General features: G+C 45.1%; 1 protein-coding gene across 1 annotated transcript in view; it reads left to right on the top strand.

Moving 5' to 3' along the window:
- col7a1l (collagen type VII alpha 1-like) overlaps positions 1–20,942 on the top strand; it is a 53,450-nt gene that overhangs the window by 663 nt on the left and 31,845 nt on the right. The window contains exons 2-9 of the mRNA XM_047022717.1: positions 2,034–2,214; positions 2,604–2,763; positions 3,745–3,838; positions 5,003–5,176; positions 5,565–5,728; positions 6,272–6,401; positions 6,536–6,652; positions 6,877–7,032. Of these exons, the coding sequence (XP_046878673.1) occupies positions 2,034–2,214; positions 2,604–2,763; positions 3,745–3,838; positions 5,003–5,176; positions 5,565–5,728; positions 6,272–6,401; positions 6,536–6,652; positions 6,877–7,032 (1,176 nt within the window). The remainder of the gene's footprint in view (positions 1–2,033; positions 2,215–2,603; positions 2,764–3,744; positions 3,839–5,002; positions 5,177–5,564; positions 5,729–6,271; positions 6,402–6,535; positions 6,653–6,876; positions 7,033–20,942) is intronic.

Genomic DNA, 20,942 nt, shown 5'->3' with positions numbered 1-20,942 from the left:
GCCTGCCTGCCTGCCTGCCTGCCTGCCTGTCTGTCTGTCTGTCTGTCTGTCTGTCTGTCTGCCTGTCTGCCTGTCTGCCTGTCTGTCTGCCTGTCTGTCTGTCTGTCTGTCTGTCTGTCTGTCTGTCTGCCTGTCTGCCCGTCCATCCGTCCTTGATGAACATTCAATATGGTTTGTGGAACACATGGGATCTCCCATGTGCTTCTGTTAATCACAATCAGCGTGTGTTCATCAACTGCCAGGGTAGCATGAACTACTAACCTGCAGACTGGACAACTGAGGACTGAGACCTGGCAGACAACTGTTCTCTCAGTTCTCCAAGTTCCTTTTGGTTTTCTCCTCTTAGCATGTGGCTTTCACCTGCCAAACAGAGTGAACATTCTGGAATATCCTATTTTCCACCTGCGTCTGTATCTGACAGTTGACTGCTTTTCCTCTGATGTGTCCAACACATTGAAATCTCGTCTCTGTAGGGAAAAGGAAAACGTCTAATTTCACAGAGGATAGAAATGCAGGATGATTCATGTTCCACACAGGAAGATAACTTAGCAAGAATCACCCAGTCACTTCCTGTTTCCTGTGAAACGTTTCTCACGAGAGAGAGAGAGAGAGAGAGAGAGAGAGAGAGAGAGAGAGAGAGAGAGAGAGAGAGAGAGAGAGAGAGAGAGAGAGAGAAAGAAGAGAGGAAGAGAGAGAGAGAAAGAGAAAGAGAAAGAGAAAGAGAAAGAGAAAGAGAAAGAGAAAGAGAAGAGAGAGAGAGGAGAGAGAGAGAGAGAGAGAGAGAGAGAGAGAGAGAGAGAGAGAGAGAGAGAGAGAGAGAGAGAGAGAGAGAGAGAGAGAGAGAGAGAGAGTCCATGACGTGACGTACCAGGCAGAGCCAGTGTTCAGGACAGATTTGCCATTTTATAAAAGTGTATAATGAAAGCAACTCTTTGGTTCTGGTGCAGGACCCAGGCTGGGGTCAGGGAGATGTAGGGATGTGTGCTGGGAGGAGGGAGATGTAGCGGTGTGTAAACGCCAGCTCAGAGCAGGTCGGTTGCTCAGAGCAGGAGACACATGCTGCCCCCCTACTGCATTCTGGGAAAGCAGCCAACAGAAGAGGGGATGAGAGAGGAGAAGAAGGAGAGGAAAGAGAGGAGGGAGAGGAAAGCTACAAGGAAGAGTAGTTCTCTCTCTCCGCTCCCTGTCTTCTGTTCAGACCGACAGTCATCACAGAGCTGCACACGTTACCCCTGCAGACTACCTTTGCCCTCACTAATAGTCAATGTAAAGCTGTTGCTGTGCCATTGTGTGTGTGTGTGTCTGTACTGGTAGTTGTGTGTGTTTGTGAGTGTATGTTTTTGGGTGTGTGTGCATGTGTTTTTGTGTGAGACAAAATGGTGAGTGTGTGTTCCTCAGAGCATGCTTCAGCTCTCAGAGGTGTGTGTCCTGACAGAGTTCTGATGTGAAGGGGTGTGTGTTATCAGACGCCAGCATCGGCCTCAGTTTGGCCTGTTAATGTTATTATTCTAAGCGTCCCTCATTGCGCTGCACTAAAGTTTTATTGGTATGGTGCTCTGAATATTGATGGTTTCAATGTCTCACTCGTCTCCCATTAAAGATTCATAAGTATCAGGTGGTCTGATGCCTGTGTTTGAGGCCCGCCTCGCCAAGGTGCACAGATCTGTTTGATGGGGTTCTACTGCCATCTAGTGGTGAGCTGAAACAGAACATGAACCGATTTGTCTTGGGTTCACCAGTGGCTCAAGAACGGAGGTTTGACCCAGTTCTGTTGGCATGACAGGTTGTCCAGATGAAGAGTTAGATTGCACAGCAACACAGCAAAGGATCATTTTTACACACTCACATATATTTGTGTATGCGTGTGTGTATTCCAGTACTTTATGTATGTTTATATTAGATATATGTATATATGTGTATGTATATCTATACATTAATATCTGTGTATTCCAGTGTGCATGTGTATACAGTATATGTACTATATACTGTATACACACCCCCCCCCCCCCCCTCCTCCCCCCCGACCCCCCCAGCCTGCAGGACAGCGGGACCTGTCGACCTGGTGTTCCTGCTGGATGAGTCTTGGAGCGTGGGCGAGACCAGCTTCTCCACAGTGAAGGACTTCATCTCCACCATCATGGCCTCCTTCCAGGGCAGCCCGGTGGGGGAGCAGGGAGTCCGCTTCGGGGTCACCGTGTATGGAGACGTCCCAAGGTGACCAGGGGGACGTTGATTGGTTCATTGGTTGATTTGTTGATTAGTAATTGGTTGGTTGATTGGTGAGTGGTTGGTTGGTGGGACCACTGATTGGATGACTCAGTGATTGGTTGATTGAGAGGATGATTGATCGCACTAAGGAACAGTTCATCGACTAGTGGTTGCTTGATTGATTTAAAGTTCCAATTGTCAACTCTCTCCTCTACAACTCTCTCTAAAATCAATTCAGACATGAGAAACAGCTCCACCGATTATTGACTGAACCAGAACATACAGACAGATGCTTTCGTATAAACAGAAGAAGCCAGAATGTGAACTAACAGTACAGGATACAGCATGAATGAAGAGTTCCTCTCAGAGATGATCGTGCCTGATGTGTCCCTCAGGATGCGCATCGCTCTGACAGACTACAGCACTCTGGAGGAGGTGCTCAAAGCTGTGAAGGACCTCCCCTACGAGGGCGGAGCCAGCAGGACGGGCGACGCCCTCCAGTTCCTGGTCGACTACGCGTTCAGCCCCTCCCTCACCCGAGACCACACCCCCAAGGTACGCAGGGCTTGTATGACCACACCCACTCTGGCCTGTCTTGCGGTATCACAGTGATGCATTTTTAGATTGCATGGCGAACACGTAGCTTCATTACATTGGTGTGGAATTACAGTCTCTCTGTGTCTCTACACGCACTCCTCTTGAATATCCATACTTACACACACACACTCTCTCACACACACACATTCAGACACACACGCACACACAGACACACACTCACACACACATGCACACACAGACACACACTCACACACACGCACAATGTAAGTAACATTCCAAGCCCACTCCTGACGAGTCATGCTGTCTTAACTGATGTTGGTGAGGGCAGTAAAGACAGGGATGGGCTTGATGTATCGGGTTTCTCAGCCTATTGGCAGGCACTGTGCACATGGCTGCCCACATGGGCTGCTTGTGGGTGTGCTCTGCCCTCTCTCTCATCGACTGAACTTTGGACGAACCAAGGTAGTTTTTCCGTAATGAGTGAATTATCATTCCTGTGTGATTCCTGGCGTTTCACACCTAGAGAACCTCAGTTTCAACTGACGAGTTCAACTCAACTGAAAAGACAAACGCTGTCTTGTTTGTTCAGTCAGTCATTCATGTTCAGTCATTCATGAGAGTATGTCAGAATACGTATCATTTCTACAGCTGGCCAGAATATAATATTCAGACAAACCTGGGCCTGCTGTTTGATCATGTAAGCTTACCAGGAATAACCTCCTAGGTAACAGAATGTGCGTGAGATGTCAGATGGAGTCAGATGGCTGAGCGGTGAGGGAGTCGGGCTAGTAATCAGAAGCTTGCCGGATTGATTCCCCGCCCCACCAAAATGACGTTGTGTCCTTGGGCAAGGCACTTCACCCTACTTGCCTCGGGGGGAATGTCCCTGTACTTACTGTAAGTCGCTCTGGATAAGAGCGTCTGCTAAATGACTAAATGTGAGATGTGACCATAAACATTTATCCTGTTCATTTGCAGATTGCTGTGTTGATTACCAACGGGCGCTCTGACGACCAGGTGGAGGGTCCAGCCAAGGCAGTCAAAGACAGTGGTATATCTCTTTATGCCGTGGGTGAGTTTGTGTAGCTTCTGTGATCAGATATTAAACCAACCATTTCTCCCACAGAGTCTAGGAGATTTCATCTAGCTTATCTGCAGTGTTTGCAGTTGGAAATTCATGTTATATTCATTGAATACATTGTGTGTGTGGGTGCATGTGTTGGTGAGAGGAGAGAGGGGTGACAGAAATATGGAGAGAGAGTGAAAGAGAGAGCTGGAGAATGTGTGTTTCCCGTGCTGGGCTGATACTGCAGTTTGCATACGTAAAATGCAGCAAGCTTACCCCTTGGGTAGAGCGTGTGCATGAATTCTGTATCCACACACACACACACATTTCCACACACTCAGCCAGGAGCAGTGTAATAATTAGAGCTCATTAGCGGTGGAAGGCTAATTGCAGTGATTTTTTATCATCCCCCCCCTCCTCAGCCCCTCTGACTGTGAGCCCAGGTCCTCTCCTCTATCACCCCAGACAGGGCGCTCATGAATCTGATCAGCCAGCCCTCACTGACAAGCACGACCAGCCCTCTCTACGTGCAGGGAAACACACACACACATGCACCCAAGTACGAGTGTGTATGATGTATGCACTCATGAACTGATACACACACACACAGTCATGCCTGTTCCACTGCAGAGTGTGGGCACGCCAGTCTGTCCTCTTGTGTGTGTGTGTGTGTGTGTGTGTGTGTGTGTGTGTGTCTGTGTGTGTGTCTGTGTGTGTGTGAGAGAGATCCTGTAGAAGATACTGTAGCTTTCATCTTTACTCATTACACAAGCTCAATAAGTCAGGTCCCTGTGACAGCCGTCGCTAGCGGCAACGGTTAACAGGCCATGCTGCTGATCAGGACACAGGTCGAGCTGAATCACTTCTCCTCATCGATCTGCATGTCCAGTCATGACAAATCACAGCCATGATGGTTCAATACAAACCAGCAATAGATCTATACAGACAAGATAGCACAGAATGGACCGAACGATCATTAGGGCACATTTTTAGCAATTCCACAGCAGTCAAGTGAGATAAAATTCGACATCGTCTTTAAAAGTACCTCCATCAAAAATGTGGGTGCTGAGTTTCACAGTCTCACCCTCTCATCCCTCTGCAGGGGGTGAAGAAGGTGGACATGAATAATAGAACAGCATCCTTCTCTCTCTATTTCTACGCCCCTCCCAGGGGTGAGAGGAGCTGACGAATCAGAGCTGAGCAGGGTAGTCAGCCCCCCCCAGGAGGAGCACCTGTTGCTAGGCGCCGACTTCTCCCTGCTGGACGCCTTTCTCCCCAGGCTGTCCCGGAGGGTGTGTGTGACCGCCTCCGAACCGCCGCGCCCCGCCAAACACGCCCCGCCCGGTGAGAACCAGGATGTTTCAGCTGTGACCTGCTACTCCTTATCCGAGCCGTCGTCGTGGAGATGATGCACACGCTCGTTCTACTTTTTTTTGTGTTTGTCTTTTATTTCTCTTCTTTGTTTGTGCTCCTTCATTGACCATCTCCATCATGTTCCCTCCCTCCATGCCTGCCTGCCTGCCTCCCTCCCTCCCTCCCTGCCTGCCTGCCTGCCTGCCTGCCTGCCTGCCTGCCTGCCTGCCTCCCTCCCTCCCTCCCTCCCTCCCTGCCTGCCTGCCTGCCTGCCTGCCTGCCTGCCTGCCTGCCTCCCTCCCTCCCTCCCTCCCTCCCTCCCTCCCTCCCTCCCTCCCTGCTCCCTCCTCTTTCCTTCCCTGCCTCCCTCCCCCTGCAGTGGAGGAGCGTGTGTTGGGCCCCAGGGACCTCCAGGTTAGTGAGCTGGCCTACAGCTCCCTCAGGCTGACCTGGAGCCAGGCCACTGGGGACGTGACAGGGTACCGCCTCCTGGTCACACCTCGAAGCCCCAAGGGAGACCTCCTGGACACCCTGCAGACACAGGTGAGGAGAGGGGAGGGGGGAGAGGAGAGGAGAGGAGAGGGGAGGGGAGAGGAGGGGAGGGGAGGGGAGGAGAGAAGGGGAGGAGGGGAGGGGAGGAGAGGTGGGGGAGGTGGGGGAGGGGAGGGGATGGAGGAAGTGTAGAGGGGAGGGTGAGGAGAGAGAGGAAGTGGGGGGTGCTGCTGACAGGGAATTGGGCCGAGAACCAGATGGTCCTGGATCCTGAGACTGCACTCAACACTGCAGGGAGCTCCAGGATCGAGATGTGGAGAGCAGTCCTGCTAAGACACTGTGTGTGTGTGTGTGTGTGTGTGTGTGTGTGTGTGTGTGTGTGTGTGTGTGTGTGTGTGTGTGTGTGTGTGTGTGTGTGTGTGTGTGTGTGTGTGTGTGTGTGTGTGTGCGTAAAGAGCCTTGATAAAAAAAGCATGCTTGCTCAGCGACAGAATTTGCAAGCAATATTAATTTGACCTTGTGAGGCAGTCTGATGCATTTTGCTTTTCCCTCTCTTCCTGTGTGTGTGGGTGTGTGTTTGTGCGTGTGTGTCAGATCAATCTGAAGGGTGATGTGGGGACAGTCATAGTGACAGATCTGAGTCCCAGTACAGAATACTTTCTCTCCGTCTATGCCATCTACCCTGGCCGCATCGGAGACTCGGCCTCCGTCATCACTGAGACCAGTGGGTCCCACTCACACATACACACATACACACACGCACACACACACACACACTACATGCACACACATAAACATGCAGGTGATATACACAGAACTAGGTCTGATGAACATCTCCCCTCTTGCTCCCCGTGTCAGCTCCCGTGCCACGGGTCACTAACTTCCGTGTGATCGAGCAGGGCCTGTTTTCCCTGCGTCTGGGCTGGACCCAGCCCTTAGGGAAGCTGCACGGATACAAGATCTTCATTCCCAGAAGTAAGCCTGGCTCAAACTCCTGAGATAACGAACATCAGTGACATACCCATGCCTGACCACACACACACTGTAACACACACACACACACTGTAACAAACACACACACTGTAACAAACACAGACTTGATAACTTCCACCTCAAAGCCAGTCTGGTGATCCTGATGCAGAGCAGAATGTAACAGTGTATGGTTGTGTGGCTGTTGTGTGGTGGTGTGTTTTCCACAGCCGACAGACCAGGACTGACCTACGACCAGCTGCTTCCTGGAGACGTCTCCACCCACGTGATTGACAGCTTGGAACAGGATAAGAAATACACCATCAGCATCTACGCTGTGTACCCTCAGGGACCCAGCCAGACCGTGTCTGTAGTCGGGAAAACACGTAAGCCGTGCTCCGGTATCTGGCCTCTTTCTGGAATGGGTTTTCTAGATGATGACAGGGTCACACTCCAGAAAGTTTAGAAGACCAGTGGGTTTTCTTCTTGAACTCAAAAACTGTAGTTATCAGTGTTGACCACTAGATGTCTGTATAACCTTTCTGAGCATCTTTCACATTTTTTATACCTTAGGGAAGCAGTTACGCTGGGGTCACAAGTTCTTTGTTTTTTTGGGGTCACACATTCTGACGGCCGTCAGAAATGGTGACCTTTTTGGTATTGGCTCTGTGAAGGCTCTAAATCAGAAAATAATGTTCCAGATTAGTGTGAAGGGATGATAAAACCACCCCAATCCATCTATTGAAGATTTATCTCCTTTGGGAAGCAGTTACGGTGGGGTCACACATTCTGACGGCTGTCAGAAATGGTGACCTCTGTGGTACTGGCTCTCTGATGGCTCCAAATCAGAAAATATGGTTCCAGATTAGTGTGAAGGGATGATAAAACCACCCCAATCCATCTATTGAAGATTTATCTCCTTTGGGAAGCAGTTACGGTGGGGTCACACATTCTGACGGCTGTCAGAAATGGTGACCTCTGTGGTACTGGCTCTCTGATTGCTCCAAATCAGAAAATATGGTTCCAGATTAGTGTGAACGGAGGATATAACGACACCAAACCATCTTTTGAAGATTTATCTCCTTTGGGAAGCAGTTACAGTGGGGTCACAATTTTTTTTCGAGTTTTTTTTTTCGGGTCACACATTCTGACGGCCGTCAGAAATGGTGACCTTTGTGGTACTGGCTCTGTGATGGCTCCAAATCAGAAAATATGGTTCCAGATTAGTGTGAAGGGATTATATAACTACCCCAAACCATTGTTTGAAGTTTTAACTCGTTTTAGAAGCAGTTACAGTGGGGTCACACATTTTTTTGAGGTTTTTTTTTCGGGTCACGCATTCTGGCGGCCATCAGAAATGGTGACCTTTGTGGTACTGGCTCTGTGATGGCTCTAAATTAGAAAATATGGTTCCAGATTAGTGTGAAGAGATGATAAAACTACCCCAATCCATCTTTTGAAGATTTATCTCCTTTGGGAAGCAGTTACGGTGGGGTCACACGTTTCTTTTAGTTATTTTTTTCGGGTCACACATTCTGACGGCCGTCAGAAATGGTGACCTTTGTGGTACTGGCTCTGTGATGGCTCCAAATCAGAAAATATGGTTCCAGATTAGTGTGAAGGGATTATATAACTACCCCAAACCATTGTTTGAAGTTTTAACTCGTTTTAGAAGCAGTTACAGTGGGGTCACACATTTTTTTGAGGTTTTTTTTTCGGGTCACGCATTCTGGCGGCCATCAGAAATGGTGACCTTTGTGGTACTGGCTCTGTGATGGCTCTAAATTAGAAAATATGGTTCCAGATTAGTGTGAAGAGATGATAAAACTACCCCAATCCATCTTTTGAAGATTTATCTCCTTTGGGAAGCAGTTACGGTGGGGTCACACGTTTCTTTTAGTTATTTTTTTCGGGTCACACATTCTGACGGCCGTCAGAAATGGTGACCTTTGTGGTACTGGCTCTGTGATGGCTCTAAATCAGAAAATATGGTTCCAGATTAGTGTGAAGGGATGATAAAACCACCCCAATCCATCTATTGAAGATTTATGTCCTTTGGGAAGCAGTTACGGTGGGGTCACACATTCTGACGGCTGTCAGAAATGGTGAACTCTGTGGTACTGGCTCTCTGATGGCTCCAAATCAGAAAATATGGTTCTAGATTAGTGTGAAGGGATGATAAAACCACCCCAATCCATCTATTGAAGATTTATCTTCTTTGGGAAGCAGTTACGGTGGGGTCACACTTTTTTTTTTTTTTTTTTTTCGGGTCACACATTCTGACGGCCGTCAGAAATGGTGACCTTTGTGGTACTGGCTCTGTGATGGCTCTAAATCAGAAAATATGGTTCCAGATTAGTGTGAAGGGATGATATAACTACCCCAAACCATTGTTTGAAGTTTTAACTCCTTTTGGAAGCAGTTACGGTGGGGTCACACATTTCTTTTAGTTATTTTTTTCGGGTCACACATTCTGACGGCCGTCAGAAATGGTGACCTTTGTGGTACTGGCTCTGTGATGGCTCTAAATCAGAAAATATGGTTCCAGATTAGTGTGAAGGGATGATAAAACCACCCCAATCCATCTATTGAAGATTTATCTCCTTTGGGAAGCAGTTACGGTGGGGTCACACATTCTGACGGCTGTCAGAAATGGTGACCTCTGTGGTACTGGCTCTGTGATGGCTCTAAATCAGAAAATATGGTTCCGGATTAGTGTGAAGGGATGATAAAACCACCCCAATCCATCTATTGAAGATTTATCTCCTTTGGGAAGCAGTTACGGTGGGGTCACACATTCTGACGGCTGTCAGAAATGGTGACCTCTGTGGTACTGGCTCTCTGATGGCTCCAAATCAGAAAATATGGTTCCAGATTAGTGTGAACGGAGGATATAACAACACCAAACCATCTTTTGAAGATTTATCTCCTTTGGGAAGCAGTTACGGTGGGGTCACAATTTTTGTTTTAGTTTTTTTTTCCGGGTCACACATTCTGACGGCCGTCAGAAATGGTGACCTTTGTGGTACTGGCTCTGTGATGGCTCTAAATCAGAAAATATGGTTCCAGATTAGTGTGAAGGGATTATATAACTACCCTAAACCATATGTTGAAGAATTATCTCCTTTGGGAAGCAGTTACAGTGGGGTCACACATTATTTCGATCTATTTTTTATTGTATTTTTTGGGGTCACACATTCTGACGGCCGTCAGAAATGGTGACCTTTGTGGTACTGGCTCTGTGATGGCTCTAAATCAGAAAATATGGTTCCGGATTAGTGTGAAGGGATGATAAAACCACCCCAATCCATCTATTGAAGATTTATCTCCTTTGGGAAGCAGTTACGGTGGGGTCACACATTCTGACGGCTGTCAGAAATGGTGACCTCTGTGGTACTGGCTCTGTGATGGCTCTAAATCAGAAAATATGGTTCCAGATTAGTGTGAACGGAGGATATAACAACACCAAACCATCTTTTGAAGATTTATCTCCTTTGGGAAGCAGTTACAGTGGGGTCACAATTTTCTTTTGAGGTTTTTTTTTCGGGTCACACATTCTGACGGCCGTCAGAAATGGTGACCTTTGTGGTACTGGCTCTGTGATGGCTCCAAATCAGAAAATATGGTTCCAGATTAGTGTGAAGAGATGATAAAACTACCCCAATCCATCTTTTGAAGATTTATCTCCTTTGGGAAGCAGTTACGGTGGGGTCACACGTTTCTTTTAGTTATTTTTTTCGGGTCACACATTCTGACGGCTGTCAGAAATGGTGACCTCTGTGGTACTGGCTCTGTGATGGCTCTAAATCAGAAAATATGGTTCCAGATTAGTGTGAACGGAGGATATAACAACACCAAACCATCTTTTGAAGATTTATCTCCTTTGGGAAGCAGTTACAGTGGGGTCACAATTTTCTTTTGAGTTTTTTTTTTCGGGTCACACATTCTGACGGCCGTCAGAAATGGTGACCTTTGTGGTACTGGCTCTGTGATGGCTCCAAATCAGAAAATATGGTTCCAGATTAGTGTGAAGAGATGATAAAACTACCCCAATCCATCTTTTGAAGATTTATCTCCTTTGGGAAGCAGTTACGGTGGGGTCACACGTTTCTTTTAGTTATTTTTTTCGGGTCACACATTCTGACGGCCGTCAGAAATGGTGACCTTTGTGGTACTGGCTCTGTGATGGCTCTAAATCAGAAAATATGGTTCCAGATTAGTGTGAAGGGATGATAAAACCACCCCAATCCATCTATTGAAGATTTATGTCCTTTGGGAAGCAGTTACGGTGGGGTCACACATTCTGACGGCTGTCAGAAATGGTGAACTCTGTGGTACTGGCTCTCTGATGGCTCCAAATCAGAAAATATGGTTCTAGATTAGTGTGAAGGGATGATAAAACCACCCCAATCCATCTATTGAAGATTTATCTTCTTTGGGAAGCAGTTACGGTGGGGTCACACTTTTTTTTTTTTTTTTCGGGTCACACATTCTGACGGCCGTCAGAAATGGTGACCTTTGTGGTACTGGCTCTGTGATGGCTCTAAATCAGAAAATATGGTTCCAGATTAGTGTGAAGGGATGATAAAACCACCCCAATCCATCTATTGAAGATTTATCTCCTTTGGGAAGCAGTTACGGTGGGGTCACACATTCTGACGGCTGTCAGAAATGGTGACCTCTGTGGTACTGGCTCTGTGATGGCTCTAAATCAGAAAATATGGTTCCGGATTAGTGTGAAGGGATGATAAAACCACCCCAATCCATCTATTGAAGATTTATCTCCTTTGGGAAGCAGTTACGGTGGGGTCACACATTCTGACGGCTGTCAGAAATGGTGACCTCTGTGGTACTGGCTCTCTGATGGCTCCAAATCAGAAAATATGGTTCCAGATTAGTGTGAACGGAGGATATAACAACACCAAACCATCTTTTGAAGATTTATCTCCTTTGGGAAGCAGTTACGGTGGGGTCACAATTTTTTTTTTAGGTTTTTTTTTCGGGTCACACATTCTGACGGCCGTCAGAAATGGTGACCTTTGTGGTACTGGCTCTGTGATGGCTCTAAATCAGAAAATATGGTTCCAGATTAGTGTGAAGGGATTATATAACTACCCTAAACCATATGTTGAAGATTTATCTCCTTTGGGAAGCAGTTACAGTGGGGTCACGCATTATTTCGATCTATTTTTTATTGTATTTTTTGAGGTCACACATTCTGACGGCTGTCAGAAATGGTGACCTCTGTGGTACTGGCTCTCTGATGGCTCCAAATCAGAAAATATGGTTCCAGATTAGTGTGAACGGAGGATATAACAACACCAAACCATCTTTTGAAGATTTATCTCCTTTGGGAAGCAGTTACGGTGGGGTCACAATTTTTTTTTTAGTTTTTTTTTTCGGGTCACACATTCTGACGGCCGTCAGAAATGGTGACCTTTGTGGTACTGGCTCTGTGATGGCTCTAAATCAGAAAATATGGTTCCAGATTAGTGTGAAGGGATTATATAACTACCCTAAACCATATGTTGAAGATTTATCTCCTTTGGGAAGCAGTTACAGTGGGGTCACGCATTATTTCGATCTATTTTTTATTGTATTTTTTGGGGTCACACATTCTGACGGCCGTCAGAAATGGTGACCTTTGTGGTACTGGCTCTGTGATGGCTCTAAATCAGAAAATATGGTTCCAGATTAGTGTGAAGGGATGATAAAACCACCCCAATCCATCTATTGAAGATTTATCTCCTTTGGGAAGCAGTTACGGTGGGGTCACAAATTTTTTTCGAGTTTTTTTTTTCGGGTCACACATTCTGACGGCCGTCAGAAATGGTGACCTTTGTGGTACTGGCTCTGTGATGGCTCCAAATCAGAAAATATGGTTCCAGATTAGTGTGAAGGGATGATAAAACCACCCCAATCCATCTATTGAAGATTAATCTCCTTTGGGAAGAAGTTACGGTGGGGTCACACATTTCTTTTAGTTATTTTTTTCGGGTCACACATTCTGACGGCCGTCAGAAATGGTGACCTTTGTGGTACTGGCTCTGTGATGGCTCTAAATCAGAAAATATGGTTCCGGATTAGTGTGAAGGGATGATAAAACCACCCCAATCCATCTATTGAAGATTTATCTCCTTTGGGAAGCAGTTACGGTGGGGTCACACATTCTGACGGCTGTCAGAAATGGTGACCTCTGTGGTACTGGCTCTGTGATGGCTCTAAATCAGAAAATATGGTTCCAGATTAGTGTGAACGGAGGATATAACAACACCAAACCATCTTTTGAATATTTATCTCCTTTGGGAAGCAGTTACAGTGGGGTCACAATTTTCTTTTGAGGTTTTTTTTTCGGGTCACACATTCTGACGGCCGTCAGAAATGGTGACCTTTGTGGTACTGGCTCTGTGATGGCTCCAAATCAGAAAATATGGTTCCAGATTAGTGTGAAGAGATGATAAAACTACCCCAATCCATCTTTTGAAGATTTATCTCCTTTGGGAAGCAGTTACGGTGGGGTCACACGTTTCTTTTAGTTATTTTTTTCGGGTCACACATTCTGACGGCTGTCAGAAATGGTGACCTCTGTGGTACTGGCTCTGTGATGGCTCTAAATCAGAAAATATGGTTCCAGATTAGTGTGAACGGAGGATATAACAACACCAAACCATCTTTTGAAGATTTATCTCCTTTGGGAAGCAGTTACAGTGGGGTCACAATTTTCTTTTGAGTTTTTTTTTTCGGGTCACACATTCTGACGGCCGTCAGAAATGGTGACCTTTGTGGTACTGGCTCTGTGATGGCTCCAAATCAGAAAATATGGTTCCAGATTAGTGTGAAGAGATGATAAAACTACCCCAATCCATCTTTTGAAGATTTATCTCCTTTGGGAAGCAGTTACGGTGGGGTCACACGTTTCTTTTAGTTATTTTTTTCGGGTCACACATTCTGACGGCCGTCAGAAATGGTGACCTTTGTGGTACTGGCTCTGTGATGGCTCTAAATCAGAAAATATGGTTCCAGATTAGTGTGAAGGGATGATAAAACCACCCCAATCCATCTATTGAAGATTTATGTCCTTTGGGAAGCAGTTGCGGTGGGGTCACACATTCTGACGGCTGTCAGAAATGGTGAACTCTGTGGTACTGGCTCTCTGATGGCTCCAAATCAGAAAATATGGTTCTAGATTAGTGTGAAGGGATGATAAAACCACCCCAATCCATCTATTGAAGATTTATCTTCTTTGGGAAGCAGTTACGGTGGGGTCACACTTTTTTTTTTTTTTTTCGGGTCACACATTCTGACGGCCGTCAGAAATGGTGACCTTTGTGGTACTGGCTCTGTGATGGCTCTAAATCAGAAAATATGGTTCCAGATTAGTGTGAAGGGATGATAAAACCACCCCAATCCATCTATTGAAGATTTATCTCCTTTGGGAAGCAGTTACGGTGGGGTCACACATTCTGACGGCTGTCAGAAATGGTGACCTCTGTGGTACTGGCTCTGTGATGGCTCTAAATCAGAAAATATGGTTCCGGATTAGTGTGAAGGGATGATAAAACCACCCCAATCCATCTATTGAAGATTTATCTCCTTTGGGAAGCAGTTACGGTGGGGTCACACATTCTGACGGCTGTCAGAAATGGTGACCTCTGTGGTACTGGCTCTCTGATGGCTCCAAATCAGAAAATATGGTTCCAGATTAGTGTGAACGGAGGATATAACAACACCAAACCATCTTTTGAAGATTTATCTCCTTTGGGAAGCAGTTACGGTGGGGTCACAATTTTTTTTTTAGGTTTTTTTTTCGGGTCACACATTCTGACGGCCGTCAGAAATGGTGACCTTTGTGGTACTGGCTCTGTGATGGCTCTAAATCAGAAAATATGGTTCCAGATTAGTGTGAAGGGATTATATAACTACCCTAAACCATATGTTGAAGATTTATCTCCTTTGGGAAGCAGTTACAGTGGGGTCACGCATTATTTCGATCTATTTTTTATTGTATTTTTTGGGGTCACACATTCTGACGGCTGTCAGAAATGGTGACCTCTGTGGTACTGGCTCTCTGATGGCTCCAAATCAGAAAATATGGTTCCAGATTAGTGTGAACGGAGGATATAACAACACCAAACCATCTTTTGAAGATTTATCTCCTTTGGGAAGCAGTTACGGTGGGGTCACAATTTTTTTTTTAGGTTTTTTTTTCGGGTCACACATTCTGACGGCCGTCAGAAATGGTGACCTTTGTGGTACTGGCTCTGTGATGGCTCTAAATCAGAAAATATGGTTCCAGATTAGTGTGAAGGGATTATATAACTACCCTAAACCATATGTTGAAGATTTATCTCCTTTGGGAAGCAGTTACAGTGGGGTCACGCATTATTTCGATCTATTTTTTATTGTATTTTTTGGGGTCACACATTCTGACGGCCGTCAGAAATGGTGACCTTTGTGGTACTGGCTCTGTGATGGCTCTAAATCAGAAAATATGGTTCCAGATTAGTGTGAAGGGATGATAAAACCACCCCAATCCATCTATTGAAGATTTATCTCCTTTGGGAAGCAGTTACGGTGGGGTCACAAATTTTTTTTGAGTTTTTTTTTTCGGGTCACACATTCTGACGGCCGTCAGAAATGGTGACCTTTGTGGTACTGGCTCTGTGATGGCTCCAAATCAGAAAATATGGTTCCAGATTAGTGTGAAGGGATGATAAAACCACCCCAATCCATCTATTGAAGATTAATCTCCTTTGGGAAGAAGTTACGGTGGGGTCACACATTTCTTTTAGTTATTTTTTTCGGGTCACACATTCTGACGGCCGTCAGAAATGGTGACCTTTGTGGTACTGGCTCTGTGATGGCTCTAAATCAGAAAATATGGTTCCGGATTAGTGTGAAGGGATGATAAAACCACCCCAATCCATCTATTGAAGATTTATCTCCTTTGGGAAGCAGTTACGGTGGGGTCACACATTCTGACGGCTGTCAGAAATGGTGACCTCTGTGGTACTGGCTCTGTGATGGCTCTAAATCAGAAAATATGGTTCCAGATTAGTGTGAACGGAGGATATAACAACACCAAACCATCTTTTGAAGATTTATCTCCTTTGGGAAGCAGTTACAGTGGGGTCACAATTTTCTTTTGAGGTTTTTTTTTCGGGTCACACATTCTGACGGCCGTCAGAAATGGTGACCTTTGTGGTACTGGCTCTGTGATGGCTCCAAATCAGAAAATATGGTTCCAGATTAGTGTGAAGAGATGATAAAACTACCCCAATCCATCTTTTGAAGATTTATCTCCTTTGGGAAGCAGTTACGGTGGGGTCACACGTTTCTTTTAGTTATTTTTTTCGGGTCACACATTCTGACGGCTGTCAGAAATGGTGACCTCTGTGGTACTGGCTCTGTGATGGCTCTAAATCAGAAAATATGGTTCCAGATTAGTGTGAACGGAGGATATAACAACACCAAACCATCTTTTGAAGATTTATCTCCTTTGGGAAGCAGTTACAGTGGGGTCACAATTTTCTTTTGAGTTTTTTTTTTCGGGTCACACATTCTGACGGCCGTCAGAAATGGTGACCTTTGTGGTACTGGCTCTGTGATGGCTCCAAATCAGAAAATATGGTTCCAGATTAGTGTGAAGAGATGATAAAACTACCCCAATCCATCTTTTGAAGATTTATCTTCTTTGGGAAGCAGTTACGGTGGGGTCACACTTTTTTTTTTTTTTTTCGGGTCACACATTCTGACGGCCGTCAGAAATGGTGACCTTTGTGGTACTGGCTCTGTGATGGCTCTAAATCAGAAAATATGGTTCCAGATTAGTGTGAAGGGATGATAAAACCACCCCAATCCATCTATTGAAGATTTATCTCCTTTGGGAAGCAGTTACGGTGGGGTCACACATTCTGACGGCTGTCAGAAATGGTGACCTCTGTGGTACTGGCTCTGTGATGGCTCTAAATCAGAAAATATGGTTCCGGATTAGTGTGAAGGGATGATAAAACCACCCCAATCCATCTATTGAAGATTTATCTCCTTTGGGAAGCAGTTACGGTGGGGTCACACATTCTGACGGCTGTCAGAAATGGTGACCTCTGTGGTACTGGCTCTCTGATGGCTCCAAATCAGAAAATATGGTTCCAGATTAGTGTGAACGGAGGATATAACAACACCAAACCATCTTTTGAAGATTTATCTCCTTTGGGAAGCAGTTACGGTGGGGTCACAATTTTTTTTTTAGGTTTTTTTTTCGGGTCACACATTCTGACGGCCGTCAGAAATGGTGACCTTTGTGGTACTGGCTCTGTGATGGCTCTAAATCAGAAAATATGGTTCCAGATTAGTGTGAAGGGATTATATAACTACCCTAAACCATATGTTGAAGATTTATCTCCTTTGGGAAGCAGTTACAGTGGGGTCACGCATTATTTCGATCTATTTTTTATTGTATTTTTTGGGGTCACACATTCTGACGGCCGTCAGAAATGGTGACCTTTGTGGTACTGGCTCTGTGATGGCTCTAAATCAGAAAATATGGTTCCAGATTAGTGTGAAGGGATGATAAAACCACCCCAATCCATCTATTGAAGATTTATCTCCTTTGGGAAGCAGTTACGGTGGGGTCACAAATTTTTTTTGAGTTTTTTTTTTCGGGTCACACATTCTGACGGCCGTCAGAAATGGTGACCTTTGTGGTACTGGCTCTGTGATGGCTCCAAATCAGAAAATATGGTTCCAGATTAGTGTGAAGGGATGATAAAACCACCCCAATCCATCTATTGAAGATTAATCTCCTTTGGGAAGAAGTTACGGTGGGGTCACACATTTCTTTTAGTTATTTTTTTCGGGTCACACATTCTGACGGCCGTCAGAAATGGTGACCTTTGTGGTACTGGCTCTGTGATGGCTCTAAATCAGAAAATATGGTTCCGGATTAGTGTGAAGGGATGATAAAACCACCCCAATCCATCTATTGAAGATTTATCTCCTTTGGGAAGCAGTTACGGTGGGGTCACACATTCTGACGGCTGTCAGAAATGGTGACCTCTGTGGTACTGGCTCTGTGATGGCTCTAAATCAGAAAATATGGTTCCAGATTAGTGTGAACGGAGGATATAACAACACCAAACCATCTTTTGAAGATTTATCTCCTTTGGGAAGCAGTTACAGTGGGGTCACAATTTTCTTTTGAGGTTTTTTTTTCGGGTCACACATTCTGACGGCCGTCAGAAATGGTGACCTTTGTGGTACTGGCTCTGTGATGGCTCCAAATCAGAAAATATGGTTCCAGATTAGTGTGAAGAGATGATAAAACTACCCCAATCCATCTTTTGAAGATTTATCTCCTTTGGGAAGCAGTTACGGTGGGGTCACACGTTTCTTTTAGTTATTTTTTTCGGGTCACACATTCTGACGGCTGTCAGAAATGGTGACCTCTGTGGTACTGGCTCTGTGATGGCTCTAAATCAGAAAATATGGTTCCAGATTAGTGTGAACGGAGGATATAACAACACCAAACCATCTTTTGAAGATTTATCTCCTTTGGGAAGCAGTTACAGTGGGGTCACAATTTTCTTTTGAGTTTTTTTTTTCGGGTCACACATTCTGACGGCCGTCAGAAATGGTGACCTTTGTGGTACTGGCTCTGTGATGGCTCTAAATCAGAAAATATGGTTCCAGATTAGTGTGAAGGGATTATATAACTACCCTAAACCATATGTTGAAGATTTATCTCCTTTGGGAAGCAGTTACAGTGGGGTCACGCATTATTTCGATCTATTTTTTATTGTATTTTTTGGGGTCACACATTCTGACGGCTGTCAGAAATGGTGACCTCTGTGGTACTGGCTCTCTGATGGCTCCAAATCAGAAAATATGGTTCCAGATTAGTGTGAACGGAGGATATAACAACACCAAACCATCGTCAGAAATGGTGACCTTTGTGGTACTGGCTCTGTGATGGCTCTAAATCAGAAAATATGGTTCCAGATTAGTGTGAAGGGATGATAAAACCACCCCAATCCATCTATTGAAGATTTATCTCCTTTGGGAAGCAGTTACGGTGGGGTCACACATTCTGACGGCTGTCAGAAATGGTGACCTCTGTGGTACTGGCTCTGTGATGGCTCTAAATCAGAAAATATGGTTCCGGATTAGTGTGAAGGGATGATAAAACCACCCCAATCCATCTATTGAAGATTTATCTCCTTTGGGAAGCAGTTACGGTGGGGTCATACATTCTGACGGCTGTCAGAAATGGTGACCTCTGTGGTACTGGCTCTCTGATGGCTCCAAATCAGAAAATATGGTTCCAGATTAGTGTGAACGGAGGATATAACAACACCAAACCATCTTTTGAAGATTTATCTCCTTTGGGAAGCAGTTACGGTGGGGTCACAATTTTTTTTTTAGGTTTTTTTTTCGGGTCACACATTCTGACGGCCGTCAGAAATGGTGACCTTTGTGGTACTGGCTCTGTGATGGCTCTAAATCAGAAAATATGGTTCCAGATTAGTGTGAAGGGATTATATAACTACCCTAAACCATATGTTGAAGATTTATCTCCTTTGGGAAGCAGTTACAGTGGGGTCACGCATTATTTCGATCTATTTTTTATTGTATTTTTTGGGGTCACACATTCTGACGGCTGTCAGAAATGGTGACCTCTGTGGTACTGGCTCTCTGATGGCTCCAAATCAGAAAATATGGTTCCAGATTAGTGTGAACGGAGGATATAACAACACCAAACCATCTTTTGAAGATTTATCTCCTTTGGGAAGCAGTTACGGTGGGGTCACAATTTTTTTTTTAGGTTTTTTTTTCGGGTCACACATTCTGACGGCCGTCAGAAATGGTGACCTTTGTGGTACTGGCTCTGTGATGGCTCTAAATCAGAAAATATGGTTCCAGATTAGTGTGAAGGGATTATATAACTACCCTAAACCATATGTTGAAGATTTATCTCCTTTGGGAAGCAGTTACAGTGGGGTCACGCATTATTTCGATCTATTTTTTATTGTATTTTTTGGGGTCACACATTCTGACGGCCGTCAGAAATGGTGACCTTTGTGGTACTGGCTCTGTGATGGCTCTAAATCAGAAAATATGGTTCCAGATTAGTGTGAAGGGATGATAAAACCACCCCAATCCATCTATTGAAGATTTATCTCCTTTGGGAAGCAGTTACGGTGGGGTCACAAATTTTTTTTGAGTTTTTTTTTTCGGGTCACACATTCTGACGGCCGTCAGAAATGGTGACCTTTGTGGTACTGGCTCTGTGATGGCTCCAAATCAGAAAATATGGTTCCAGATTAGTGTGAAGGGATGATAAAACCACCCCAATCCATCTATTGAAGATTAATCTCCTTTGGGAAGAAGTTACGGTGGGGTCACACATTTCTTTTAGTTATTTTTTTCGGGTCACACATTCTGACGGCCGTCAGAAATGGTGACCTTTGTGGTACTGGCTCTGTGATGGCTCTAAATCAGAAAATATGGTTCCGGATTAGTGTGAAGGGATGATAAAACCACCCCAATCCATCTATTGAAGATTTATCTCCTTTGGGAAGCAGTTACGGTGGGGTCACACATTCTGACGGCTGTCAGAAATGGTGACCTCTGTGGTACTGGCTCTGTGATGGCTCCAAATCAGAAAATATGGTTCCAGATTAGTGTGAAGGGATGATAAAACCACCCCAATCCATCTATTGAAGATTAATCTCCTTTGGGAAGAAGTTACGGTGGGGTCACACATTTCTTTTAGTTATTTTTTTCGGGTCACACATTCTGACGGCCGTCAGAAATGGTGACCTTTGTGGTACTGGCTCTGTGATGGCTCTAAATCAGAAAATATGGTTCCGGATTAGTGTGAAGGGATGATAAAACCACCCCAATCCATCTATTGAAGATTTATCTCCTTTGGGAAGCAGTTACGGTGGGGTCACACATTCTGACGGCTGTCAGAAATGGTGACCTCTGTGGTACTGGCTCTGTGATGGCTCTAAATCAGAAAATATGGTTCCAGATTAGTGTGAACGGAGGATATAACAACACCAAACCATCTTTTGAAGATTTATCTCCTTTGGGAAGCAGTTACAGTGGGGTCACAATTTTCTTTTGAGGTTTTTTTTTCGGGTCACACATTCTGACGGCCGTCAGAAATGGTGACCTTTGTGGTACTGGCTCTGTGATGGCTCCAAATCAGAAAATATGGTTCCAGATTAGTGTGAAGAGATGATAAAACTACCCCAATCCATCTTTTGAAGATTTATCTCCTTTGGGAAGCAGT

Source organism: Hypomesus transpacificus, chromosome 7 (assembly GCF_021917145.1).
Source record: "Hypomesus transpacificus isolate Combined female chromosome 7, fHypTra1, whole genome shotgun sequence".
Classification (NCBI taxonomy): domain Eukaryota; kingdom Metazoa; phylum Chordata; class Actinopteri; order Osmeriformes; family Osmeridae; genus Hypomesus; species Hypomesus transpacificus.
This window is presented reverse-complemented; position numbering and strand designations above follow the sequence as displayed.